Source organism: Jaculus jaculus, chromosome 12, assembly GCF_020740685.1.
Source record: "Jaculus jaculus isolate mJacJac1 chromosome 12, mJacJac1.mat.Y.cur, whole genome shotgun sequence".
NCBI classification, from domain to species: Eukaryota; Metazoa; Chordata; class Mammalia; order Rodentia; family Dipodidae; genus Jaculus; species Jaculus jaculus.
This window is the reverse complement of record NC_059113.1, coordinates 17765641-17791666: the sequence shown is the minus strand read 5'-3', so window position 1 is coordinate 17791666 and position 26026 is coordinate 17765641. Positions and strand designations below refer to the sequence as shown.

General features: G+C 48.8%; 2 protein-coding genes across 2 annotated transcripts in view; one reads left to right on the top strand and one right to left on the bottom strand.

Annotated features, from left to right (window-relative positions):
* Positions 1 to 1757, bottom strand: part of Ephx2 (epoxide hydrolase 2) — a 46988-nt gene extending 45231 nt beyond the window's left edge. The window contains exon 1 of the mRNA XM_004665840.2: positions 1643 to 1757. Coding sequence (XP_004665897.2) covers positions 1643 to 1743 — 101 coding nt within the window. The 5' untranslated portion in view covers positions 1744 to 1757. The remainder of the gene's footprint in view (positions 1 to 1642) is intronic.
* Positions 1758 to 11800: 10043 nt separating this feature from the next.
* Positions 11801 to 26026, top strand: part of Chrna2 (cholinergic receptor nicotinic alpha 2 subunit) — an 18901-nt gene continuing 4675 nt past the window's right edge. The window contains exons 1-5 of the mRNA XM_012950474.2: positions 11801 to 12152; positions 19731 to 19881; positions 21028 to 21179; positions 21564 to 21608; positions 23708 to 23817. Coding sequence (XP_012805928.2) covers positions 19809 to 19881; positions 21028 to 21179; positions 21564 to 21608; positions 23708 to 23817 — 380 coding nt within the window. The 5' untranslated portion in view covers positions 11801 to 12152; positions 19731 to 19808. The remainder of the gene's footprint in view (positions 12153 to 19730; positions 19882 to 21027; positions 21180 to 21563; positions 21609 to 23707; positions 23818 to 26026) is intronic.

Sequence of the window (26026 nt, the reverse complement as noted above, 5' to 3'; positions counted from 1 at the left end):
TTTAAAGGTGACAAAGCCTGCTGGCCCAGGGTGGTAAGATTCGAAAGGCCTTAGCAGGGACAGATGTCAGAACTCAAAGCTGCCACTGGGCTCTTCCCCAGCCAGTACTTTGGAATGAATGAATTCTTCCTCTTCCATGGGTCTTAGCAGAGCGATCTCTTTTTTTATTCTCCTTTTACTAAGCTTTAAAAATAAATATACTTCCTTCTCTTTTATAAGATTTTTAATTTTATTTATTTATTTATCAGAGAGAGAGAGTGAGAGAGAGAGAAAGAATGGGCATGCCAGGGCCTCCAGCCTCTGCAAATGAACTCCAGATGCATGTGCCACCATGTGCATCTGGTTTACGTGGGACCTGGGAAATTGAACCTGGATCCTTAGGCTTTGCAGGCAAGCGCCTTAACTGCTAAGCCATCTCTCCAGCCCTCCTTTTCTTTCGATTGTAGAATCTATACTTATAAATTTAAAAGCTAGAAAGTACAAAAAAACCATGTTTTTAAAAAGGGCTGGATGGATAGCTTAGTGGTTAAGGCACTTGCCTGTAGAGTCAAAGGACCCAGGTTTGATTCCCTAGTACCCATGTAAGCCAGATGCACAAGATGGCTCAAGCATCTAGAGTCCATTTGCAGCAGCTGGAGGCCCTGGCACGACCATTCTCTCTCTCTCTCAAAAATAAATAAATAAATAAAAATTTTAAAATGCTTATTTAAAAAAAAAGTTTAAGGCTGGGCATGGTGGTGCACGCCTTTAATCCCAGCACTCAGGAGGCAGAGGTGGGAGGATCGCCTTGAGTTCGAGGCCACCCTGGGACTACACAGTGGATTCCAGATCAGCCTGGACTAGAGTGAGACCCTACCTCAAAAAGCAGAAATAGATATTAAAAAAAATAGAGAAAGTCACTTATAATTCCACCTGCCAACACCAGGGTGATTTGGATATAATTTTTGCAGACATTTTTGTTCGGCCTACAGCTTCCACCCCCGCCCCCCCCCCCATTTTACAATGTGATGACACCACTCTCCCCTGCACGTGTAACAGCCAGCCTCCGATCCTGAACATCACATTGACTAGCAGTGGATTTCTAGCTTCCCATTTCCCAGGCTGTGGGCTATTTCTGCAATGCTCTATTACCATGAATACACCTGTAACACGTGCATTTGGACAAGACTTTCTTTTTTTTTTTTTTTTTTTTGGTTTTTCGAGGTAGGGTCTCACTGTAACCCAGGCTGCCCTGGAATTCACTATGGAGTCTCAGGGTGGCCTCGAACTCATGGCAATCCTCCTACCTCTGCCTCCCGAGTGCTGGGATTAAAGGCGTGCGCCACCACGCCCAGCAACAAGACTTTCTTAAGTTCCAGGGTACATTTTTTTTTTTCCTGACCTATTCCAGTATAGACAGAATGAAACAGCAAATAGCTTCGTAAGTCCTCTCCCTTTTGGAAGCTTTTATTTTTTAAACGTAAGAGGGCAATTTGGGAGTCTCTGGGAAGGTTTAATTGCTTAGCATTTAGAAGGACAATGGGTATTTTAGGGCCAGACAGTTATTTTAATCGGGTCCGCTGAGAAGTCCGGGGCTGGCAAGCAGCGCGGCGGGGGGCTTCCCCAGGGCCGAGCGAGACCGACCCGGGCTGGGTCCCCTTACCTGGGCAGCGCCAGGGCCTCCTCCGCGTGGCCCAGGGCGCCGGCGATCGAGGGCAGTGCCAGCACCCCGTCAAGGTCGAAGACGGCCGCGCGCAGCGCCATGGCGGCCCGGCTGCAGCCTGGCTCCCGAATGCCAATCTCCAAGGCCCGGGTGCCAGGCTGGAGCCAGCAGCCTCGGGGGGACCTCCCCTTGGGAGCCCCGCCAGGATCCGCCACGCCCCTTCCCCCCTGCCCCCGCCCCACCACCACCAGCCCCCGCCCACTCCACTAGGGCCCCGCCCCTGGCCTTCCCTGGGTCCTGGTCCTGCCTTCTTGCCCTGGCTTTGCCCTAAGTAAACCTGCATTGCTGAGGTCCACTGTTAGGTTTTTGTCACTTCCTGGCTCCTGAGCCCAAGTCTGTGTCAGCTCTCAGAGCCTCAAGTGAAGCCTCAAAGCCCCCCTCCTTCTCATTGCTGTTTAACTTAGAATTTTCCAGACTTTGACCCCCTGGGGCAGGACTGAGATATAGAGGGAGAGCCACACTCATTAGGGGGCAAGGGAGAAAGGACACCCGTCCAGGCATTCCTCCCTGCGATGTTTGGGTCCTGGTTGGCACATCTAATAAACGCATGGCTCTGCCAGTCATGTTGAGATGCCCCTCTGCCCTGCCTGCTCCCCCAGGCCTCCGTGTAGAGTAAAATACAGCCCCCCAGTGATCGTTTGCCAGGTCAGAATACTTCACTCTCTTGAGGCTCAGAGGAAATAAATCCGGACTGTTTCCCCTTTGTACATTCTTTCTGAAGCAATACTGCCTAAAAATAGACAAGGTAGGGTTGTAATCAGATTTCCACACTGTTGGCTCAGCTATGTTTCTGGAAACATTAAAACTTCCAAACTCCATCTGGGATTCCTGGAGCTGGGGCCTGTGGTGGTGGTAACCGGAGCTCTTCTGTCTTTGTAAGGCAGCCCCATTAATTTAAACACACATCTTTGGTTCTCACTACCCAAGAGCAGGGCTCAGGACAAGCCTGTGTCATCAGAATTAATCCTATTTTAAATGAATATGCTATTTGGCTACAAGACATGTGAAAGGTTGTTCCGCCCTGACTGAAATCACGACTCTGCCCCGTCTTTGATCTAGCGATCTCCAAGCAAATGAATAGAAGTGGGCTGGTTTTGGGGGGTCGTCTTTGAACTCCCTTGCAGTGGTGTCCAGATGAGAAGACCCAGGTAGCTGCTTCCAGATCCATGGTGCTGTGTTCTTTCCTAGCGGCTCAGCTGGCAAATGAGTCCTCCGTTCTTCCCCAAGATTTGGCCGGTCCCGGCTCGCCCACCTTGAATCCCTTTTTCTCTTTCTGTTTGAGACAGTGACGGTGGTTTCTGTTGCCTGCATCTGAATTCTGACTGGTTGAGTTTACATGGCTGTACAATCTCCAAAGTGAGGACAGAACTGGACTTCTCCCTTTGAGAAGAAGGACCATGTGAAGCTTAGAATTAGTGAACTTTGCTTTCAAGTAGAAATCATCTTTGGTGAAGAGGAAACTGTAAGGCTGTCAAATGGGCTTTTTGAGCATTTGCTGACTAACAGACAACTCTGACTTGCAGCCTATTAGAAGCCTTGACTGAATTTGGTGCCTTGGCATTTGGTGCATTTTACTGCGCTCTGCCCTTTCTCGTGGGTCCCAGTATGGGCCCATACCTCCTCTGTGTTTTCCGCTACTAAAGGCATAGACTGGTAAGAGCTTACTCAGCCTGGGGTATGGGAACAGGATGTCTTCTTGGAGTGAAAATAGCAACCCTCTTGCCTGCTACTGGTAGTATGTACAACATTTTTTTAATTGTTTTTTTTTTTGTTGTTGTTGTTCATTTTTATTTATTTATTTGAGAGTGACAGAGAGAGAAAGAGGCAAATACAGAGAGAGAGAGAGAGAGAGAGGGAGAGAGAGAATGGGCGCACCAGGGCCTCCAGCCACTGCAAACGAACTCCAGATGCGTGCGCCCCCTTGTGCATCTGGCTAACGTGGGTCCTAGGGAATGGAGCCTCGAACCAGGGTCCTTAAGCTTCACAAGCAAGTGCTTAACCACTAAGCCATCTCTCCAGCCCTGTACACGTTTTAAGTGACAGAATGAAATCATAAAGCCTGGCTAATGTAATAGGGAAATTTCCCAGGTGATACCTGGTGTCAATGGCTGAATTCCTAACATGTACAGAGCCGCTCCTAGATTCTGGAATGCTGGAATGCAAATCAGGGACTCACACATGTCAGGTACATGCTCTACCATGGAGCAACACCTCAGATCTCTCTCTCTCTCTCTTTATGTTGAGCTATAATCTCACTAAATTGCCCAGGCTGGCCTTGAGCTCGCTCTGAACCTCAGGCAGTCCTTGAACTTGCAATCCTCTTGCCTCAGCCTCCCAAGTGGCTTGGATCACAGGCCTGCACTATTGGGCCTCAATCATTAGATTTCGTTTTAGCTTTACTTTCATTCCCACCTCCTGCAAGGCCTCTGTTGCCTAGCCTGATATTTTTGTTTTCTAGGTAAGGTCTCCCACTAGCCCTGGCTGACCTGGAGCTCACTCTATAGTCCCAGGGTGGCCTTGAACTCACAGTGATTCCCCTACCGCTGCCTCCCAAGTGCTGGGATTAGAGGAACGTGCAGCACTCCTGGCCCAGCCTGAGTTTTAAATCTCTTCTTTACTCTGAAGGGTGACAAGAGATATTTACAGTCCTGTTGTATATACTTCTTGGTCAAGCTCAAATTTAAGTTACCTCTCGGAGTTTTCTAAGCCCATATTCTACCTGAAATTCTGTATTTTTAAGCTTTTTAAAGTGAATCTATTTAGTTCATTCAACAAATATGAATAAAATGCCTACTGTGTGCCAAGGCTCTATTCGATGTACTTGGGATTCATTGGCAAGGGCACGTGACAAAAATAGGGGCCATCAAGCAGCTTTTGTTTTAGTGGAATAGTGAATTCAAATAGCAGCCAGTTGCTTCTGTAATAATGAGAAGAACAATACTGGGATTACTTTCTGTAGCCACCGGTTACTTCTCTTATTGGTCACTTGTTGGACAGCTCGGCATCTACAGCCTCTTCCTACATGCAAAAAATCCCACCCTGGAGTGGACACCTGCCACTCAGGCTTGTACATTCTTCTAACAGCTTCTGTCGACTTCGACGAGCCTCGCATCTCAAGTTCCTTCTCAGTGCAAAAGCTACAAACACTGCCTGTCCCAGGCTCCCCTGACACTGGACATGTGCCATGGGCTCTTCCAGTTTGAGTGACCTGGCTTGAGACTCAGGCATGGGTCTGGGCAACTGGAAGCAACCTAAGCTATTTGTGCTGGAACTTTCTCCCAGTGGTGCGTGGAGGGTTAGACTCACATTTTTCTAGGAATGCTGAGGTGGAGTTTCTCTGGTCCAGTTTTGAGTAGACACAGAGCCCCTGGGGTGGTTCAGTGGTGACCCCGACGAAATTGCACCATCTGCTCATAGTATGGTGCTCTTGGCTTCAGGATTTCCAGGCCAGCTTCCCTCACCCTCCCTGACAACCTGAGTTGTTAGCATCCTTAACGGTCCCCGTGCTACTTATATGACCCAAACCAAGTTCTGTGGCTATCAACAAGAACACCTAGTTTCAGATTCAAGCCCACAATATTGGTAGAGGAGCCACTTGAAACATAGATGTGGGTTGAGTAAATACTCGGAAGGGAAAGCACCACTTGAACAAACCCGGTGACCCAAGTTCAGATCCCCAGAACCCACGTGCAGCTAGCCACACAGCACAGGCATCTACAAGCACAGTAGGAGAATCCCAAAGTCTGTGGGCCAACTAGTCTGCTCTATGCAGAGGCAAACAACAGGGGATCCTGCTTCAAACAAGACGGAAGGCAAGGACCAGCACTCAAGGGTCTCCTCAGATCTCCACAATGCTCTGACATGTACACAACCACATTCACAGACATGAACATGCACACATCACACACACGCATGTGTACACACACACACATGCACACACACTTTTTTAAATGTCAGAGGCTCCTTCTTCCAGCTTGTTTCAAGTCTACGGTGAAGATCTGTGAGTGCATCAGCTCACGCTTTACACAGGAGCTGTTAAGCCAAACAGGGGCATAGGAGAAGGTTCTGGAAGGGGCAGTTTCAGGGGCTGCAGTACTGGCAGAGACAGTGCAAGCCCATGGCCTCAGCAGTCAGCTATAGTAGCAGCATCTCGTAAGTCTGGTCCTGTGTTATGATTTTAGCCGTGGCCATTACACTTGTGTGTATTTCAAACTTGGTTCCCCCCAGCTTCCAAGAGCCCTCACTGATATTCTGTTATCAGTTGGCATGTGCACTTCTTTACTCTTTATCCACTTCAAAAGCCTTTTTTACGGTGCCTTCTAGAATCTTCTGGAATACAGCACACCTTCTGGAACTTTGGGCGCATCCTTAGTAAAAGCCATTACATTCTTGACCTCCTCCTCTTCTCTCCTCTCTTCTTCTCAGATTCTCTTATGTTGCTCTCATTTTTTTTTTATTAATTTTTTTGATTATTTTATTTATTTATTTGAGAGCAACAGACAGAGAGAGAGAAAGAGGCAGAGAGAGACTGAGAATGTGTGCGCCAGGGCTTCCAGCCACTGCAAATGAACTCCAGACGCGTGCACCCCCTTGTGCATCTGGCTAAGTAGGTCCTGGGGAACCGAGCCTCGAACCGGGGTCCTTAGGCTTCATAGGCAAGCGCTTAACCACTAAGCCATCTCTCCAACCTCTCATTTCTTTTTTTAAAAATATTTTTACTTATTTATTTGCAAGAGAGAGAGAGAGTATGGGCATGCCAGACAATCAAGCCACTGAAAATGTTCTCCAGATGCATGCACCACTTTGTGCATCTGGCTTTTTGTGGGTCCTGAGAAATGCTGAACCATCTCCTTGGCCCCTCTCCTCTCATTTCTTTTTCTTCCTTTCTCTTTCCCTCACTTCCCTTCTCATGGCATCTGGTTCTCTCCCAAAGAACCTGCTTCCACTTCAGTCTTCTCAAGTTACCTATCTTTTCTCACTTCTTCCCTGTGCCATTGGGTGGGGTGGGGGCAGGCACATGACCTTCTTGATCCTCATCCTTGCTCCCAGACCCTTTCAGTGACTCATGATATTAATGTCCCATTGCCAGACTGTGCCATTCCCAGCACACCATTTCTGTATTGGTTTTTCTCTAACATAGCTTCTCCTCTGATCTCCCAGAAGCCTGTATATTAGCTCCCTTCTCTTAAGTCCCCGGACTCTTTTCTTACTTATTGGCAAACAAGGTCTCTACTAACTGTTTCTCTGGAAAACCTGAAGCAATCATGACATTTCCATTGCTTTCCAAGGCGTCATTAACTCACTGGTGCCAGTTTTCTTGTTCCTCCTTCTCCTACCACATGACCAGCCACCTCTGCTCTTGTCCAAAGCCAGATCCTCCCATGATGCATTATGCTTGGCACCCTCATTAGACACATAGGCCATTGTCTACTTCCCAATAGAATTATCCTATTTGCAAACCAACAGTCTGCCAGGAGTATAGTCAGGCAACCTGTACCTCTGCCAAAAATTCTAAGAAGCCCCATTTTTATCCTCCTTCAGTGTTTCCCTGGTGCTCTCAACTGAAAATAGTTAACATTGTGAAGGGGAAATGTTTCAAGAAATGTAATTACAGTATGTTCATATATTAAAGCTGTCAAGCAAAAGAAAAAAAGAGAGAAAAAGAAAGAAAGAAAGAAAGAAAGAAAGAAAGAAAGAAAGAAAGAAAGAAAGAAAGAAAGAAGCTGGGCATGGTGGCACATGCCTTCAATCCCAGCAGTTGGGGGCAGAGGTAGGAGTATTCCTATGAGTTTGAGACCAGCCTGAGACTAGGTAGTGAATTCCAGGTCAGCCTGGGCTAAAGTAAGACCCTATTTAAAAAACCAAAGGGGGAAAGATATATTGGAGATACATTTGGAAATGCATACCAGACAACAAATTGACTAGTGTCCAGATGGCTAAAGTCCATGCTCAGATTCTAATCCTGTGATATGCCTTTTATTGCATCAGTTTAATTACAACTCTGACCGAGAAGAAATGAGACTTCAAGAACTTAGAAATTTCCCTTGAAGATATCCGTGGCGCCTCCCTTGGCCGAGAAAGATGTAGCACTTTCTCTCTCTTTAATGAGATTGTTCTTGCTCCAGCTGAAAATCTTGTAACACCTTGCCCAAAGGATGTACCATGACATTTCTTCATGACCCACCTCATCATCCCTTCCTGCCTCTTGGACCTTTAAACCACAGGCAGGTTACCAGGAGACACAAAACACCCCAAATCTTCAAGATGCTACTCATTTACATGTACAGTCTCTTGCATACATATAGACATTAGTTCTTGAGGAAACTATTCCACGGGGACTTTGGCTGACTTACAGGGTTTCTACAGATTCTGGGTTAGTCTGTATTTTTGAATAACTACATGTGTTTATAACAGATTGCTGAATCCATAGCCCATGCAAAGTGAAGATATTGCAGGGGAAAGTAGTACTGTATGCTGGAAGTCTTGAGGAATGTCGGAATTGATGTTCACACGTATGCTTGCCTTCCTCCTAATATAAAGGGACTCTGGAGAAGCTCTCACTACCAAGGTCTTGAGATGGCCTGATTACAGGGGCATGAACGAAGAGCTTCGGGCCTTGAGGGTGAAGATTCGAGTTTAAGAACCTGCTGTGGCTTGGATAAGTGCTCCTCACAGGTTCAAAGCCCTGTGTGGTGCTTGGACTGTGATGGAATTATCAGGAGGAAGGAAGTTAGGTCACCTGAGTTTGCCCTTGGAGGGGATATTGAAACCACGGCCCCTCTCTGCTTTTCTCTTTACCTGCCAGCTACCATGAGGTGAGCACTTTCCCCCACCACGCGCACCTATCGTGATACATAGGCTTGCCACGGGTCCAAAAGCAGCCATACCTACCAACTATGGGCTAGATCCTCTGAAATTATGAATTGAAAAGGGCCTTTCTTCCTTATGTTGTTTATGCTATGTAGTTTATTACAGTGATGGAAGTTAATGGGAACTTCACAGTACATGGCATCATATATGTTATCATCATCATCAGCCTGCTGAGGGAAGAAACAGTGGAGTGCTTCACAGTTCCCCTTCCTCACTAGTGCCATATTTCTGAGGGCCACCATCAAAGACAGCCCAGGACAGTACAGCAGTGGTAAGCTTGAGCGCTACCGAGCCCTACCTAAGGTGGGTAAGTGCTGTAAAACGGTCAGTAGATCATTGCAAACTTAATGAAACGACTCTACTTACAGATAGCTGCTGCTGTTGCTACGTCCATAACCCCATGTCCACCTTCTCAGCACCAGTGAGCTACAGAGCCCAGGGGTTCCAAGTTCTCACTTGTTGTCAAGTTGATCACATTAATTCCTTCGATATCACACACTAAGCCTTTCTCCTCGGAGCAGGTTGCAACTTGACTTTCCTACAGTACAAGCTTAGTCTGGAGAAGGGGCATGGAGGAACGTCTAACTTAATGTCGTATTTCTACCCTGAGGATGGTGCCAGTCTGTATTTTTTCCTTATTTTTTATTTTCTGCCCCCTTTGAATGCAGTGGGCTTTTTTGTTTGTTTCTGTGTTTTTAGTGAATTTGTCCTATCGATGACAGTGTGTCAGGACTAGAGCAAGAATGGGAAATGCTGAATAGGCTGCACTTGGAGCTCGACTCGGGGCTCCATCTACCAGGGTCAGGGTGGGAAGTTATATTCGGTTGAGGAAATGTTGTACTGTGTTAGAGTTCCTCCACATTTTCTTAAGTCTGTACTTCTCTGTTTAGCGTCCATTCCCCACAGGGCCAAACTATTGGTCAACGTTACATCTCCCCTGACATCCACTTTTGGAGGTCCATGCATCAAGGCCCCAATAAAGACTGTGCCCACACTGTCTCCTTGGTCTCTTCTTCCTCCTCACCCATCCTGATGCATCTCTGGTTGGCTCTGTGTGGGATCTGTGAGTTTGAGCTCCCTCCTTGATGGCCACTATCCCCATGCCTGTGTGTGCTCCACACTTGATCTAAATCAATTCTGTCAGCTGGGCATGGTGGCACACCCCTTTAATCTCAGCACTCGGAAGGCAAGGGTAGTGGGATCACTATGAGTTCAAGGACACCCTGAGATTGCATAGTGAGTTCTAGGTCAGTCTGGTCTAGCACAAGACCCTACCTCGAGAGAAAGAAAAAAGAAATGAATGAATTCTGCATTCAAGTTTTAGAGCAAGCAGCTGCTTGTGTTTGCTTTATTTTTATGACGTGCCAAAGGCTGAGTGTGCGTTCCAGCCAGGAAGCAAAGCAACAAATTTGGGGGCTTCCCAGCATTTATGTCCCCTCTTTTTTTTTAATATTTTGGAAATCTCCTCTTGAAGATGATAGTGTCCCCCTTCCACATAGAAGCCCCAAACACAACATCTTTAAATTCTCAGCTTTCCTCACATCTAATTCATGGGCACATGGCTAATCAGATGCGTCTGTCCTGACCTTTGTGTGGGAGCCAGTGACATGAATCAGAGGCAGAGGAGAATTAGTTGTGGCAGTAGTGGCTGTAGCAGAAGCAAGAATGGCTGGTTTCCAGGGCCCGCAGAGACAGCAGTACCAGTGATATGGCAGGGTTTTGTGTCCTGCTCTGCAGAGGGACCAGCCAGGCAGGCCACAGGGCTGCTCTGAGCTGAGATAGAGATAGGGGCTGGTGCTTCTCTTGTTCCTGCCTGTAGTCCAAAGCAGGTTCCGCCAGCTTTGTGAGTATTGCTGCGAGCTACCATTGCCCCTTCAAAATCATTTTCTACTTAACCTAAATGATGGATTTTTGTTACTAGCAACCAAGAATCCTTATGGACACAATCTGTGACCCTTTTCCTCCCTCCCTGTCATTCCCATCTTCCCTTTCCTACTTCTGTCTGTCCTTCCCTTCCCTACTGTCTCCCTCCCTCCTTCCTTCTTTCCTTTCTTTCTTTCCTTCTTCCTTCATTCTTTCATTCCTTCTCTCCCTTCCTCCTCCCCTCCATCCCTTCCTTCCTTCCTTCCTCCCTCCTTCCCTCCCTCCCTTCCTTCCTTCCTTCCTTCCTCTCATCTTCCAGTCTCCAGATGGGGAATCCATGCAGATGACTTCCTTTTTGTATATATAAACATGGTTGTAACATTTGATAACTAGGGATAGTGAGAATATGAGCATTTTATAATTTTCTGTGTTTTGTATCTCCTAATATTCTCAGAGAAGACACTAGCAGTGCGCACATGTGTAGATGTAACACGTGGCTGGATGTGTGTACATAGAGGTCACAGAAAGTTCCTCTGCTGTAGTATTTGCCGTGTTTATACTAATTCATCTGCTCTTTACTGAAAAACATGTAAAGTAGCCATCGTCACTGTCACCCCACTTCTAGCTCCACTGAAATGCACAGCCATGAAGAAGCAGGACCACAAATCAAACCTGGAAGTCCTTGCTCGGGGCCTTCAGTTCTATAAAAGTCTGAGAGCTGAGATGGTGAGGAGCTTGACAGGGAGGCAGCCCTCAAAGTTATTAGGATGAGAATTCAGCTTGCTTAGGGGATAAGGGGAAGGAATAGCAGACGGAGCAGTAAAGGCATAAGAAAGCTTAGGGACACTTAATAAACGAGGCCGCCACCGAGATCGTAGGCACCAAAGTGCAAAACCCCTAGCGTGATACTCCAGCAAAAGTCACAGAGGACAGTTTGTGGATGGGGAGGAAGGAGACCAAGGAGCAGACAGACCAGCTGTCAAACCAGGTAACAGCCCAGGGGCAGCTGGTTCTGGATGAGGAGAGGGGGGAGCTGTAGGCTGGGAGGCCCATTGCTTACTTATATTTTCCTGGAAGTTATGTCTTTATGATGGACAGACCCAGGATTATAGAGGGCTCACCTGCGGTGCACTCAGGACACTGGGATCTGACCCGGGAGCCCAGGATCTTTCCAAACAGGGAGCGGAGGGAAGCCAGAGATGCATCTGTCCCTGCTGGACACAGGCTGAATAGCCATAGCTCCTCCCCTTCCCTCCTCTTCGGGTGGGGGGCTGGGGAGAGAAAAGAGAGAGGGAGAGAAACAGTGTGAAAGTGAGAGTGTGAGTCTGTGTGCTGGCCAGTGGTCCTTCCCGGGGCCAGGTTTGAGCTTCTCGTGCAGAAGCCCTTAGCCCAGCTCTCCAGCATGATGATGTTCTCCTCAGTGGTACTTGCCTGAAGCTTTTCCCTGGCTCCTGGAGCTGGGCAGCCCCAGGCATACTGAGTGCTCCGTAGAACTTGTCCGTCCATCCCCAGGAAGCTTGCCAGTGTCCCTCATCCAAACAGGGTGCCCCCCTAAGCTCTCGTGTCCTCACATCTACTAGACCATGAAATGAAGTGACCCGAGCTCCGTTCTTCACCTGCCACTCATTTCTGAGGGGACGCCTGTCAGCTGCCCTGTATCGCCAAGCCAGCTAGTTCTCTGCATTCCGGAATGGCCTGCCTCCTCCTGTGATCCCAGGTAAGGCAAGGGGCTTCGCAGCTAATGCTAAGAGTGCTGAGCATGTGGGGGAGAAGGTGGGTGTGGGTTCAGAGGCATTTTAGCAGTTTCTAGGGACTTGGAAGACGGTGGGGTCGGTTGTGGCAGAATGCTGGAAGTGACCTGCTCCCGGGAAAATTTCAGTTTCCTGGGTGTCCCAGCAGGAGCTCTTTGGAGCACCCACCATGAGAGCGAGGGACACCTCTGAGCTGCTGTGGGTATTTCAGCCTCGGAGCAGCAGCATTTTGGTGCTGAATCTCTTTCTGTGTCTTTATTCCTACCATTCTCTCTCTTGCCCATTTGATTATTAATTGGGAAAATTTTTCTTAAATGCTGAAATGAATCAAGACTAACAGACACTAGTGACATTTACGGACTTGGAAGGTAGCAAGTCCTCCATCCCTGGGGTGATGGGGGCCAGAATCAGTGGAGAGGGTGCTGGAATGGTAGCGCATGTAACCTTTAAGATTCCACCGACCTTGAGAGGTTAAGCTCCTGTGATGATCGGGGTATTGAGTAGAGCAGATATGCAAGCTACAGGCATGCTCTTCACCCAGGAAGCACTTCTAGTGAGTTTTCCTTAGAATACTCATCTAATTGAGGGTTTTTTTTTTGGGGGGGGTATAGTAAGGTATCGGCTAGGACCTGGGAGTCCTAGCTCTTGGTGTGGGATGTAGGGTTTCTGAATGGCTCCTGTTTTCCAGATCTAAGCAGGCTTTGGGGGAGAGGTGTGCTTCTGAAAAGAATAGAGTGTAGTCTGATGGGTGAGAAGTTGAAAAATAGCTACAGTAAGGTAGGTGGATAGGGAAGAGGTCTCACATTACCCTGTCTTGGAGTGAACCAGGACCCAGGGGAGCAAGGGTGGCTATACTGGGTGCAAGGGTGGGGGAGGGGTCCCCATGCCTGAGGACTTTATACATTCAAAAGTTTTTGCCAGGGTCTCTGTATACACCCCATTTCCTCAGATGTGACAAACAGGAAAATCACCTCATTGTCATCCCTATCCCCACCCCAAAACTGCTAACCCACCCATGTTTATGATCAGAATCCAGAGAGGTTTCACTTTAAATGTCTTTGTAACTAGCGGCAGAAGGTTACTCTAATTACTGTCAATTACCTGGAACAATTTCTCCTTTGGTTTCCGGTGACAAATTAATAAAATGATCATATTGGGTTAATTACAAAGTGTGTAACTCTGAGGACTCTTGCAGGAAGACATCCTCTGGAGCCAATTGCATCGCATTCGCACATTCATTCACATAGTCCTGGACATCTCTCCTTGGATCTCTAAATAATACGATTTCAGCATGCCTGCATCTTTAATCTCACTAGGAGGGGAAAAAAAAATCTTTTTTTTTTTCTATGTAATACACTTAGCTAAAAGGTGAATAGGGTCATAACCTTGAAAAGTTCACTCATGATATTGGTTGAAAGAAGTTAATGATCTGTATGTGGAGGAACATTCTAGAACCCTGGGCGAGCCTGGCTCGGGGATGGACACTTCTCTTCTCTTACAGCCCTCAATTCTGAGAGTGGCTTAGAAACGGCAGATGTAGCATTTGTAGGGCACAGTCAAGTGCTGGCTGACTTGCTCACAGAACTACCCTTGTCATTGGTGGCACAGCAGAGCATCGGTCTCATCACAGTCTAGAAGAGGAAGACCTGAGCTTGATTCCCAGCCTTGTCAGTTTGAAGCTACGTGGACTTAAGCAGATCAGTTAAGTTCGCTTAACCTCAGAGATTCAAATTTACGTACAGTACATATCAGGTCTTCACACTCTTGTAGGAGTGATGTGACTCGAAGTCAAAGGTGTCTTATAAACCTGGAGTGACACCACGCATCATTCCCAGAAAGACCTTCTGGGAGTGAACATCAAGGAGAACCCTGGAATCCTCCTTCTTGCCCTTAACCGGCCTTGTTTTCCAACATGAAAACAAACCAGTATGCCTCCGTGCCCGTGGGACAGTGATTGTAGGAATGGTACTTTACACCTCCTCTTTATTTTAACCAGCAAATGAAACTCCCAGGTGGAAACCACAGTGGATGTGATGTGATGCTTAAGTCACTGGCACACACAGGTAAATTTGGCACCCTTGAGGTGTTCAAGGGTAGAGAGGATAGGAGAGAGAGAGAAAAGGATTTGCCAGGAGGACAGACAGTGAGAGAAAGCCACCTTCTCCAGGGTCTCTCAGCTCAGCTTAGCTCAGTTCAAGCCTCTTCCTGAAACGTGCACAGAAGCAGACTCAGGGAAGGACTTCCCAAAGTGAGGGAATTAATTATTTAAATCCTGGAAGAGAACCCCAGGGAGATTTGGGGCCTCTTTAGTTGAATTTGGAACCAAGCAAGGACATTAAATTAATAAATCATGCCTCTTTTTTGGGTGTGCATGACTACATGAGACAAGAATTCTTCCTTTTAATGGTTTTTCTGCGACCCCCAAGTACCTCATTTCTCTGTTCCTAGTACCTGGCACATTGGAGGCCCGGGAAAAGGATGGGGTAGTGGAAAGATAAGTGAATACGTAACAAGGAATCAGGTAAGAAAGCAAATGTTTCCCTTGGCCTTGTTCCCTAAAGCCAGTGGTGAGCCCCGATCTTACCCTGTCATCTCTCCTGGAATCTCTGTTCTACACAGCACCTTTCATAGGAGGCTCTCTCATGGTGGGCTATACATAGGATCCAGCCCTCACGCCAAAGCATGAGCTCACAGCAAGGTCTTGTCGTCCTCACTCTAAGGAGTGCACTCACAATAAGGATTCCCAGTCCCCATCCCAAGGAGTGAACTAACAGGGTTTCCCAGGTCTCACGGCGAAGAGTGAGCTCACAACAGGTGTTTGCTCTTCTCCAGAGCCTCTGCCACCTTTGCCCCAGTTTTTGGTGTCACGTGCAAGTTCAATGTCTCAGCCCCGGGGACATTTCAGATTAACAGAGCTGATGTTGTTACTATGATGGTTAAAATATGCGTACCATAATTTACCAGCTAGAACTGCCCTGCAGTTCAAAGGAAACAAGTTTATCTATGAGGCTGAATCTTTATATGTAAAAGATCTTTATAAACACTAACTCCTCACCCCCTCCCTTATCGATCTTAGATTCTGTCTCCATAAATTCAAAGACTCTGGGGACTTCACCCAATGTTTTTCCTTTTGCACCTGACTTGTTCACTTGGCACTGTGTCCTCAAAGTTCTCCCTGTGGTCGTAGTGTGGGTCAGTGACTTCTTCCTTTTTAAGGCTGGGGAGTCTTTTCCCTATATTCATGGGCCACGTTTTATTTATCTGTATCTGTGGGGGACATGGTATATTAGTCAGGGTTTCCTAGAGGAACAGAAGCAATAGAATGAATGCATATTAGGAAAAGAGACTTATTGGATTGGCTTCCATGTTACAAGAATAGCTGTTGTTAAGCCAGGCGTAGTGGCGCATATCTTTAATACCAGCACTCGGGAGGCAGAGGTAGGAGGTTCACCATGAGTTCAAGGCCACCCTGAGACTGCACAGTGAATTCCAGGTCAACCTGGACTATAGTGAAACCCTACCTCAAAAAACCAAAAGCAAAAATAACAGCTGTTGTTAGTTTCTTGTTGCTGGGATAAACACTGGAAGAAAAGCAGCTTACAGGAGGAAAGGGCTTATTTAGATTTATGGCCTCGAGGGGAAGTTCCATCATGGCAAGCAAGCATGGCAGAGCAGAGGCTGAGCACCAAAGTCTTGCCCCAGCAGCTGGCAGGAAGCAGAAGACTGTGAGCTGAGCTAGCTAGCTCTGGCAAGGGGTGACTGACTATCATGCCCCTGAGCTCTACCCCAGCAGCACATCTCCTGCAAGACTTCACCGCCCATATTGTCCCCAGCTGAGGACCAAGTGTCTGAAACACATGAGCCTGTGGGGGACGCATCTCCCTCAAACCACCACAGCCCACCTTCTTCACTCAATTAATCTCACCTGGAAACAGACCCAGCCAAGAAGGCGACTCTCTCACTCCATTCCTGATTTGGTAAAGTTGAGAACAAAACTAATCACAGCTGTCTACAACCACTGGAGGAGGGCAAGTGAAGCAAGCAAGAAGCATTGCATTAATAATTCTTTTTTTTTTTTTTTTTGAGGTAGGGTCTCACTGTAGCCTAGGCTTATCTGGATTTCACTACGTAGTCTCAGACTGGGCTCAAACTTACAGCAATCCTCCTACTTCTGCTTCCCAAGTGCTGAGATTTAGAGCATGCACCACCACACCAGATGCATCAATAATTTTTTTGTTCATTTTTGTTTATTTATTTGAGAGCAATAGACAGAGAGAGAAAGAGGCAGACAGAGAGAGAGAGAATGGGCACACCAGGGCCTCCAGCCACTGCAAACGAACTCCAGGATTGTGCGCCCCCTTGTGCATCTGGCTAACATGGGTCCTGGGGAATCAAGCCTCGAACTGGGGTTCTTAGGTTTCACAGGACAGCGCTTAACTGGTAAGCCATCTCTCCAGCCCATCAATAATTTTTAATAGTAATGCTTCTGGTAGGAAACTTGGAAATTTAGAAGAGTGTCCAAATGAAGTCAAAATTGCCTCTAATCTCTGAACCTGGAAATAACAGGTGATCTCCATGGACATGGAGAGAAGAAAGATCAGAGAGTAAGTTGGCCATGACAGCTTTCCCTGCAAATGAGGTAGATAGGCCATTCCCTTGGCAGTGATCTACTTGGGGAAGCACTGGCAAGGGCCACAGACCCCAGACCCAACTGCTGCTGAGTGGGACTCAGGCTGGGTGGGTGTTACAAGCCTTATGCACCATCATGGGGGTGGGCATTATCTTATGTGTGTGTGTGTGTGTGTTGCACTACTGCCAGGCAGTTGTGTTCCAGCATGTCCTGTGTGCTCAGAAATCTCTCCAGAGGTCACCGAGCATGGTGCCATCCGCGGTGACTGCGCCCCACTGCCAGGGCCCCCAGTCACTCCCCTGTGGGGAGTCCCATTCTGGGGGAGCTCTCTAGAACCACCAGCTTCTGGGAGTGATTGGTCTTTCCTTGTATTCTCCAGGACATTTGAGGTCCAGGACAGAACTGGGTACTTTTAAGTAGACAGAGACAAAGCAAGGAAATGTGGAGCGAGGCTGGGCATAGCAAGGGCAAGGGCACTGGTGGCCAGGGCACGGTTCTACCAAGGTGGCAAGAATAAACATAAATCTCAACATTGGAATCTTTAAGTCAAAACCCTTCTGATGTACAGGGTGTTTTGTCCCCTAAACTCACCCTAGAACCACCTGTTATAGTAAATATATCTCTGAAACCTCAGCATATTGACCCTGCCACAAAACCCTCCCACACTGTCCTTTCCCCTACTTGGCATAAGCCATCCTTGAGTAATGCCACCGGGCCATGGTGCCCTGACCACCACAGCAGCCACCTGGTACCTGGCCATCGTCGGCAGTGCTCAGGAGTGTGCAAAGGGCACACAGATGGCCCCATTGTCTCCCTGTGCCTATCTTGGAAGGTTGGCAGGGCAGGGAGTGTATATCTCTCACTCATGGATAAGTCGAAGCAGGGTTGGTGATGTGGCTGGGCTAAAGGTCACGTCTACCCACCTCAGGGCAGCGGTCCTCTGCTGCTGTGAGGGTCGGGGGGCAGAGGTGGGATGGGACTAGGGAAAGGTAGAGGGCTGCTGGGGTGACTGGGCTCCTGGCAGAGGGGACCAGAGGACAAGGACCGGGTGTGAGCAGTTTTATGACTCTACTGTCTTAATTCTTACCCCCTTGGGTATGTGGTCTGTTATAACACTCTTACTCATGGTCTCTTTAGAAGTTGTGGTTAAATGCACACGATATAAAATACATCATGGCTGGTATTCTGTGCATCAGAATGTGTGTGAAATCATAACCATATTGTAGTTCCAGAATATTCTCAGCACTCCCAAAGGACACCCTGGACCTATGGGCTATAAGGCAGTGTTTTAGCTCCTGGTCATATGTACAAGGAGCCCCTTAGCAGAAATCACCTTACTCTTCTCATGATCAAGTCATTTTTATTTTTTACTTTTTTAAACTTTTTTTTTTTAAGGTAGAGCCTCACTTTAACTCAGGCTGGCCTTGAACTCACAGCCATGCTCCTACCTCTGCCTTCTGAGTGCTGAGATTAAAGGTGTGTGCCACCACCAAGCCCGGCTTCAGGTATGTTTTAAATGGATAGTTTGAATATGTAAGCTTTTAAAGGCAACACTTGATATGTCATTCTCGGGACATGATTTATAGTCACAAACACTATGGGAAATCAATTAGCTTAAAATGATGCTTTGCTCCAACTCTCCCCATTCTGAGACATTTGAACGGTCCATCAATCATTGATACTGGCATCCTTGTCATCTCTGAAAATCTTCCCACGTCAACTCTCAGTGTGCCCTCATCACTTGACAGGGAGGGTGGTTACTTCCTTGTAGTCCAGAGTGTGCTCATTTCTTTTTCCAGTAACAGTTTTCAAAATCAAAAAATTCAGGCACTTTCTGGCTGGAGAGATGGCCCAGTTGATAAATCACTTACCAGGTAAGCATGAGTTCAGATCCCCAGCCCCCACATAAAATCCAGGTATGGCCACATGCCCCTCTAATTCCAAATAAATTCCTCTAATCCCTGGGGAGATAATGACCAGCTGATCCTCTGGGTTTGCTGGCGAGCTAATCTAGCCAAATCAGGGGGCTCTAGGTTCAGTGACAGACCTTGTCTTAACAAATAAGGTGGAGTGTGACTGACATAGACACCTGATCGACCTCTGGCCCTCCCCACACATGCACCTGCACACACATGTGCACCCACATACATGAGAACATGCATATACATACATGTATATATATTTGACACATGTGTATCAAACGTGCAAAAATAAAACACCACGCACGCACTTGGGTTCATTTTAGTACAATCACAGAATTGTACAACCATGAGTACAATGTGGTTCCAGAACCTTCTCATTACCTCAAAGGAAACCCAGGCATCATCAGCAGTTCTTCTCAGTCCTCTCCGCCTTGCCTTCCACTCCTCTGTGTCCATTTCCATAGACATAAGTGACCTGGACGATGCCCCATAAACAGACTCCTATGACGTGAGGCTTCCTGGGACTGGATTCCTTCAGTCGTCACACTTTCAGGGTTTCAGGGTTCATCTGTGTAGTAGCAGGCATGTGCTTCATTCTTTTTGGTAGCTCCATCATATTGCATTGTTTAGACACGCCAGCCTTTTGCTCAGATGTTCTTTGACAGATGGACCTTTGGTTGTTTCCATGCTTGGGTCATTGTCACTAGCAGCCATACCCTTCTGATGACCACCTTTTCCCAGACGGCCATCCCAAGTGAGGGAGGGGCTCAGGACTCTCCTCTGCCTGGAGGTCAGGCCTGCCTTAGCTTGACTCTGGCCAAGAGGAGGAAACTGTTTCCACAGTGAGTCTGGGCAGCCCAGGAGCCCTTTGCCCCTGGAAGGCCTGTTGAGGACCGTTAGTTAGCTCACTTTCAAATGCCTCGAGTATGAGACACAGACACGTGCGTGTCACTGGTGCATGACCCTAACGGTCCTTTTCTGGGCTTGCTCAGGGACAGCAGAGAGACAAGCTGTCACAGAAGCCGGCTCCTGGAGGTCTATGGGAAGGAACACAATACTTCTCTGAAGCCATGCGCCCCTCCCATCCTGCTCTCTGGTCCCGGATGAGGATCCGCTTCTGGTGGCTCCTCGTGATGCCAGCAGGTGAGTGGGCATGACGGGCATCGTCACTAAGATTTCATCTCACCCCTGTGTGCCCACAGGCACACACCTCTGCATCATCAAGGCTGCTGGGGACTTCTGAGGTCTTTGGCTGGTTCCACAGGAGGGGTGAGAGGGGCAGGAGAGCTGTCACAGCTCTGACACTAGCAGCCGTGTCACCTTGGATGCCCAAGCTGCATTGCTCATCTGTAAAAGACACCCAGGACTTCGGACCTCCCGAGGTTGTCGTGGGGGTGAAGGGACGCTCACACCCAGCACCTGGGCAGGGCGCCCACGTGGCAGCTGTAGCCACGGCTGCGCCTCCTCTCTCAGGTGGTGCCACTCTTTCTCCGGATTTGTTTGTTTGTTTGTTTTGTTTTGTATTTTGAGGTAGGGTCTCACTGTGGCCCAGGCTGATCTGGAATTCACTATGGAGTCTCAGGGTGGCCTCAGACTCACGGCGATCCTCCTACCTCTGCCTCCCGAGGGCTGGGGTTTCTCTGGATCTTGAGCAGTGGCTGTCCACGGGCTCAGGCGGCAGAGCACCTGGAATGAGACGCGAGAAACTCCAGCGTCACTTTTAGAGAGCTCTCCTTAGTTGACAGAGACCGGTGGATGGTTTAAGACAAACTCAGGGCAGTGTCCTGCCTGGGAGAGGCTATCCTGGTGGCATTAGTGGTTTGTCTGAGGCATGAGTGGGAAGGCAAGCCCTGCTCCCCAGCAGCTAGCTCCCAGCAGCCTCTCTCCCTCTCTCTCTCTCTCTCTCTGCAGCTTGCCCCTTGGGGACCAGAAGTCTTCCCCACATCGCTACCACCTTCAGGGTTTCTTGGTTCTGGGCTGACTCTGGTTTCTAAGTCTGAGCTTCCCCTCTCTCCTGATGCTACCTTAGCTTTCCTAAGGTCGCTATGGTGTTGACAACAAGCTCTCGTTGTGTGGCATCCTTGGGCTGCGTTAAGCTCTGATGTATATTGTTTATATGGAATACTTACCAGGATTTGAGACAAGATTGGATTTATGTCCCCATCTGATAGATGAACAAACATACTAGGTGAGGTTGGGTGCCTCCACTTTGATGATAGGTGGAAAACAAACCGTATGCCCTCAGCCTCTCAAAGATACCTCCTCTCCTCTTCCCTCCCCATCTCACAGTGTTGGCCCAGCGAGGCTCCCACACCCAGGCTGAGGACCGCCTCTTCAAACACCTCTTTGGGGGCTACAATCGCTGGGCACGGCCGGTACCTAACACCTCCGACGTGGTCATCGTGCGCTTTGGACTGTCCATTGCCCAGCTCATCGATGTGGTACGCCTGCCCTTGCTCCCCGTGCCCCTTTTGGATCCGCCGAAGCCCCCCTGACCATTCTCCCAGGGTTGTTCCTAGATTCAGCCCAGCCTTAGCCCGCCAGTCCTTACAGCCTACCTCAGTCACAGCACGCAGAGAACCGGGTTGCCACCGTCCTTTCCTTCAAGGCCAGCTTTCCCTCTGGTTGTTAACAGTCTTCTAGAACATACGTCTAGAGGCTGCCACTGGCCTGTGCATGTCCCTCATTGTCAATGATGGCAAAGTCATGACAGGAGGCTGGACTTGGGTGTCCCTGGGTAGCCCCCAAAGCACTTCCCAGGAATCCTGTTTTCCTAGGCTGCTTTGTCAGTCCAGCTGTTTTTATGCTGTCTCTGCTGCCCATAGGATGAGAAGAACCAAATGATGACCACCAACGTCTGGCTGAAGCAGGTGAGGCCTCCCCCACGGGAGGGGCAGGAAGCTGTGGTCCCCAGGACCTTGGCTACCAAGAGCCCATGGAGAATCGAGGTGCTGAATTCACAGGGCTGCTGCTGCTGCTGTTGCAAGCCGTCTGCTTGTACTGCAGGCTGCTTCTGCTCAAGGGCTGGCCCTTGCATGGCCAGGTGCTGAGACCCCTGGCAGAGAATGACACCTTGGCACCCATGAGTACCTTTCCTGGAATTAGGTACTCCACAGTCCTTGCTCCTTGGAGAATAACTTTCAGGGCAGTCCTCTGAATTGTCACCAAGCTCCATGGGAAATTCCATGCGGCCATTTTATAACTGAGGCAAACAGGAAGCGAAGTGCCCCTGGGCCTGACAAGAGGGCACCCGTGTGTGACCAGCTCCAAGCCCGAGACTCCTTTGATGGAAGGCTCAGAGTCTGTGCTACCTGACACATGAGCCCAAAGCCCACGGGATTCGAGCAATGGTCTATTTATAGCATCCTGGGCTTCCGTGGCCAGGTGTGTAGCTGTGCAGATGAGTGGCTTCCTCTGCTCTGTGTGGTGTGCACTAGGGCACGTGGTGGTATCTGGCTGGCAGTGGCTGATCTGGTGTGAACTGCCCAAGATGGCTTCCCTTATGTGTCCGTCCCTGACAGGGGTGTTTGAAGGCTCTGAAATGTTGGTTCTAGAAGGCTTGGCTCCTGGCCTTCTGCAGACACTCACTCTCTCAGGGTCTTGCTCTGTGGCCTCTTCCAGCAGAGGAGTTGGATTCTCAACCTAAGAGACAGGAAGTGGGGGAGCTGATGGTCGCGTATGGTCCCAAGCTGGCCCGGCCTCAACCCGCTGTATTCTATCGGTCTAGACAGTGAAGTGTCCCAGATGGAGTGAGGAGAGGAGACATGAATCCCACCTCTCCATGGAAACAGAGCCAGGGAACACATGACCCACCCTCTCCCCCATGGGTCACTCTCAGAGGGAGACTCAGGGACACAGACCTTTCTAGAGCCTGAATGTGTTCCCTCCTTGCCGTGCCCCTCCTACAATGCCAAGCCTCAAAGCTCCCAAGTGGAGGTGACAGAAGAAAATGGTGATAAGAAGCTAACCATTGCCCTTGGCTTCCTGCCCCGGCTCCACAAGTACCTGACTGTTCCTGTCTCAGAGCCTGGCAGGCGGAAAGCCATCTGGACTAGAGTGGTGAATGGCACCCCTGAATCCTTCAAATAGACCCTGTCATCTCTGTGGAGATCCCATGTATAACAGCTGCCTCACTGGGCCCTGGATGGTGTCGGGTTGTATGACAGCTGCTCACCTCTAAATTAGGCAGTTTAGGGTGGAGGCTTTGAGCTGATCAAGTCTGACGCTGTCCACCCTGGAGCCGTTAGACGGTCACAAGGACCCTCTTCACAGATGCGTCAGTGGGGACGGGAGCAGGGAAGGCGCATTCAGAGAGGCCCACGATTATGTGGCAGGTCCAGAACCTAGGTCGCCACAATTTTCCCCATGGGCTGAGTCACCTGAGTCACCAGCTGCAATGGTGGGAACCCAGGCCCTCTCGCTGTTGCCCCAGTCTAACCTCAGAGGTTAGCAAAGTTATTCAAGTTCTTGGAACCTCACTCTTCTCGTCTGTAAAGTGGGGTGCTCTCATCTCCTACCCCGTGCCTGAAGGGATTCAGCTATCCTCACAGCGTGCGTTTTGTGATTCAGTTGAACCTGGTTGGGTGGAAGCAGAGGGGGCCCAGAATACCCCCTCCTTGCTGGAACGCCTGGGGAAAGAAGCCCCCAGAACCCAGTTTGAAGGTCACAGGCAACTCTCCCTGCCACTGCACTGAAAATGAGTGACGGTACTAACAGTTGCCCATAAGGACTAGCGGCAGGGCTAGGGGCACCAAGGTGAGGTGCCCATGACTTTGGCTACTAAAGTCAGGGCAACAGAGAGGCTGGTGATCAGAGACGGTTTGCCTAGCTCCTAGATCATAGCCCCTTCTATTCTGTGGGGTTGGGTGGGGGTTTCTGGGGACCCCGAGTCCCCCAGCTCAGCCCAGGTTGTTCCTGAGATCCCCTCGCTTACAGCAGTGACCTGAAGCCATTCTGTCCTCACACACAGGAATGGAACGACTACAAACTACGCTGGAACCCAGCTGATTTTGGCAACATCACCTCCCTCCGGGTCCCTTCAGAGATGATCTGGATTCCTGACATTGTCCTCTACAACAAGTAGGAGGCTGAGGAAGGTCTGGGAGGACATGGGCGGACTCCTGGAAGGGACAAATCGAGTGGACTCCGGAGGGGAAACCCCTGGTGTTCACTTAGCTGCCTCCCTCGAACCTGTTTGTTGCTCCCCCCCCCCTTTTTTTAAAAATTTTTATTTATTTATTTGAGAGTGACAGGCACAGAGAGAAAGACAGATAGAGGGAGAGAGAGAGAGAATGGGCGCGCCAGGGCTTCCAGCCTCTGCAAACGAACTCCAGATGCGTGCGCCCCCTTGTGCATCTGGCTAATGTGGGACCTGGGGAACCGAGCCTCGAACCGGCGTCCTTAGGCTTCACAGGCAAGCGCTTAACCGCTAAGCCATTTCTCCAGCCCGCTCCTCCTTATCTTGACTGCTTTCCTTCGGTTTTTGTATGCAATGTTCACCGAGCACCTACTGAGCATCTACTACTGGCCATGGACTAAGTGGAACAAAGATTTGACAATTCCAAATATTCTTTGGAAAATAGGGTGCAGACTCAAAATTCCTAAGAGTTGGTGTTCCATAGGGTGTCACCTCAAAGGTGAAAAACTTACCTTGTGTATTTTTTCTTTAGTCACACTATATTCATCTATGCTGTCATTTGTGCTCAGTAATGAGTAACATTTAGGCATCTTTTCTATTTTATTTATTTTTCATTTTATGATCGTTCATATAAACGGTTTTCTAAAGCCTGGCGTTAGGTGGCGCTGCTAGTTCCTTAGGACGTGAATGGGCTTGGAGAGACATTGGGGTTACATGGTTTCATAGTACCTTGTGTGTCTATCAAAAGCCCTGGCTGATCTAACCAATCGGGTACCTGCTGTTTGCCCCTGTGGCTCCCGCAGGACTCAGGACACCTAGCTCTGTGCCCCGCAGCTGGCCGCCCAGAGCCTTCCAGTTTCTGATTTCTGTCTTAACTGTGTGACAGAGGTCAGCACCTGAGTCAGATGTGACTTTGAGTTTTAATGTTGCCAATAAGGCTGGGTGTGGTGGCACACACCTTTAATAATCTCAGCATTTGGGAAGCAGAGGTAGGAGGATTGCTGTGGGTTCAAGGCTAGCCTGAGACAACATAGTGAACTCCAGGTCCGCCTGGGATAGAGTGAAACCCTATCTCAAAACAACAACAAAAAAGATTGCCTATAAGGCCTTGGGCACTGTTTCCTGATTAACACAGACATTCTGTGGTAGGCCAAAGGGCAGTCCCATCTCATACAAGATTTAAGCAAGGGCCTGTTTTGCCCAGACACTCCCTTTCAGGTTAATAAACAGATGGTCATTGAAATTGTGTGGAATCTTCTCCCAAATGGGAGCATGTTGCCATCCAGTGGTAGTTATGTGAAGTGACCAAAATTATCTCTACCTTGAAATTGCTCCATGGGAAACAAAGTCTCTCTCCTGTACATTCTGATTGGCCCAGGGTTTTTGGAATGATTTTGTGGGAATTGAAGTGGGAAGGATGGATCTTCAAGGCTAGACTGCATCACCTCCCAAGGGGAGTTAAGGGCTTGGGCTGGTCACTATTGTTCCAGAGTCCTTATAGGTTTGGGGTGTCCAGTCTCAGGGTGCAACAGCCAACCTCTCCCCTCTCCATCTCCCACCCACCAGCTCCAGGGCACCTTTACCCAATATGTTCCTTGTTCCTGTGAGACTTTCCGTTTTGACTCCCTGTTCCATCTCTTGGCCAAATCCCACCTCCATTAATGGCAGCCCTCACAGTGACCCTGTTCACGCCATCCAGAAGGGCCATTCCTCTTAGATGTCTCGGGCACATTAATACTCCATCGTGTTCTTGTCCAACTGCCTCCCCTCTGGTGATGCTGGTGAATGTGTCGCATTTCCCATGGTCCCCAAGGGCCTCAGCTTCCTCAGGTATAGGCTGTAGTGAAAAAGGCCAGCCCCCCACTCCCACTCCAAAGTGCATGTTAACTGGATGACCTCCAGAAAGTTTCTTCACCAGCCAAAATGTAAGGTCTCTCCTGAGTAGGAAACAAAAGATCCAGGTGGAGAATATTATCTTCCACTTCTGGGGCAGACTCAGCCTTTGCTAATGAGGGAAAACACTCCAAGCACTCTACCAGGCATTGGTGTGGGTCAGGGGAGAGGCACACTTTCAATACAAGAACTTGGGAGACTGGAGCTGAAAGATCACATCTTCAAATCTGGCCAGCAAGGTCCAGGCCAGCCTGAGCT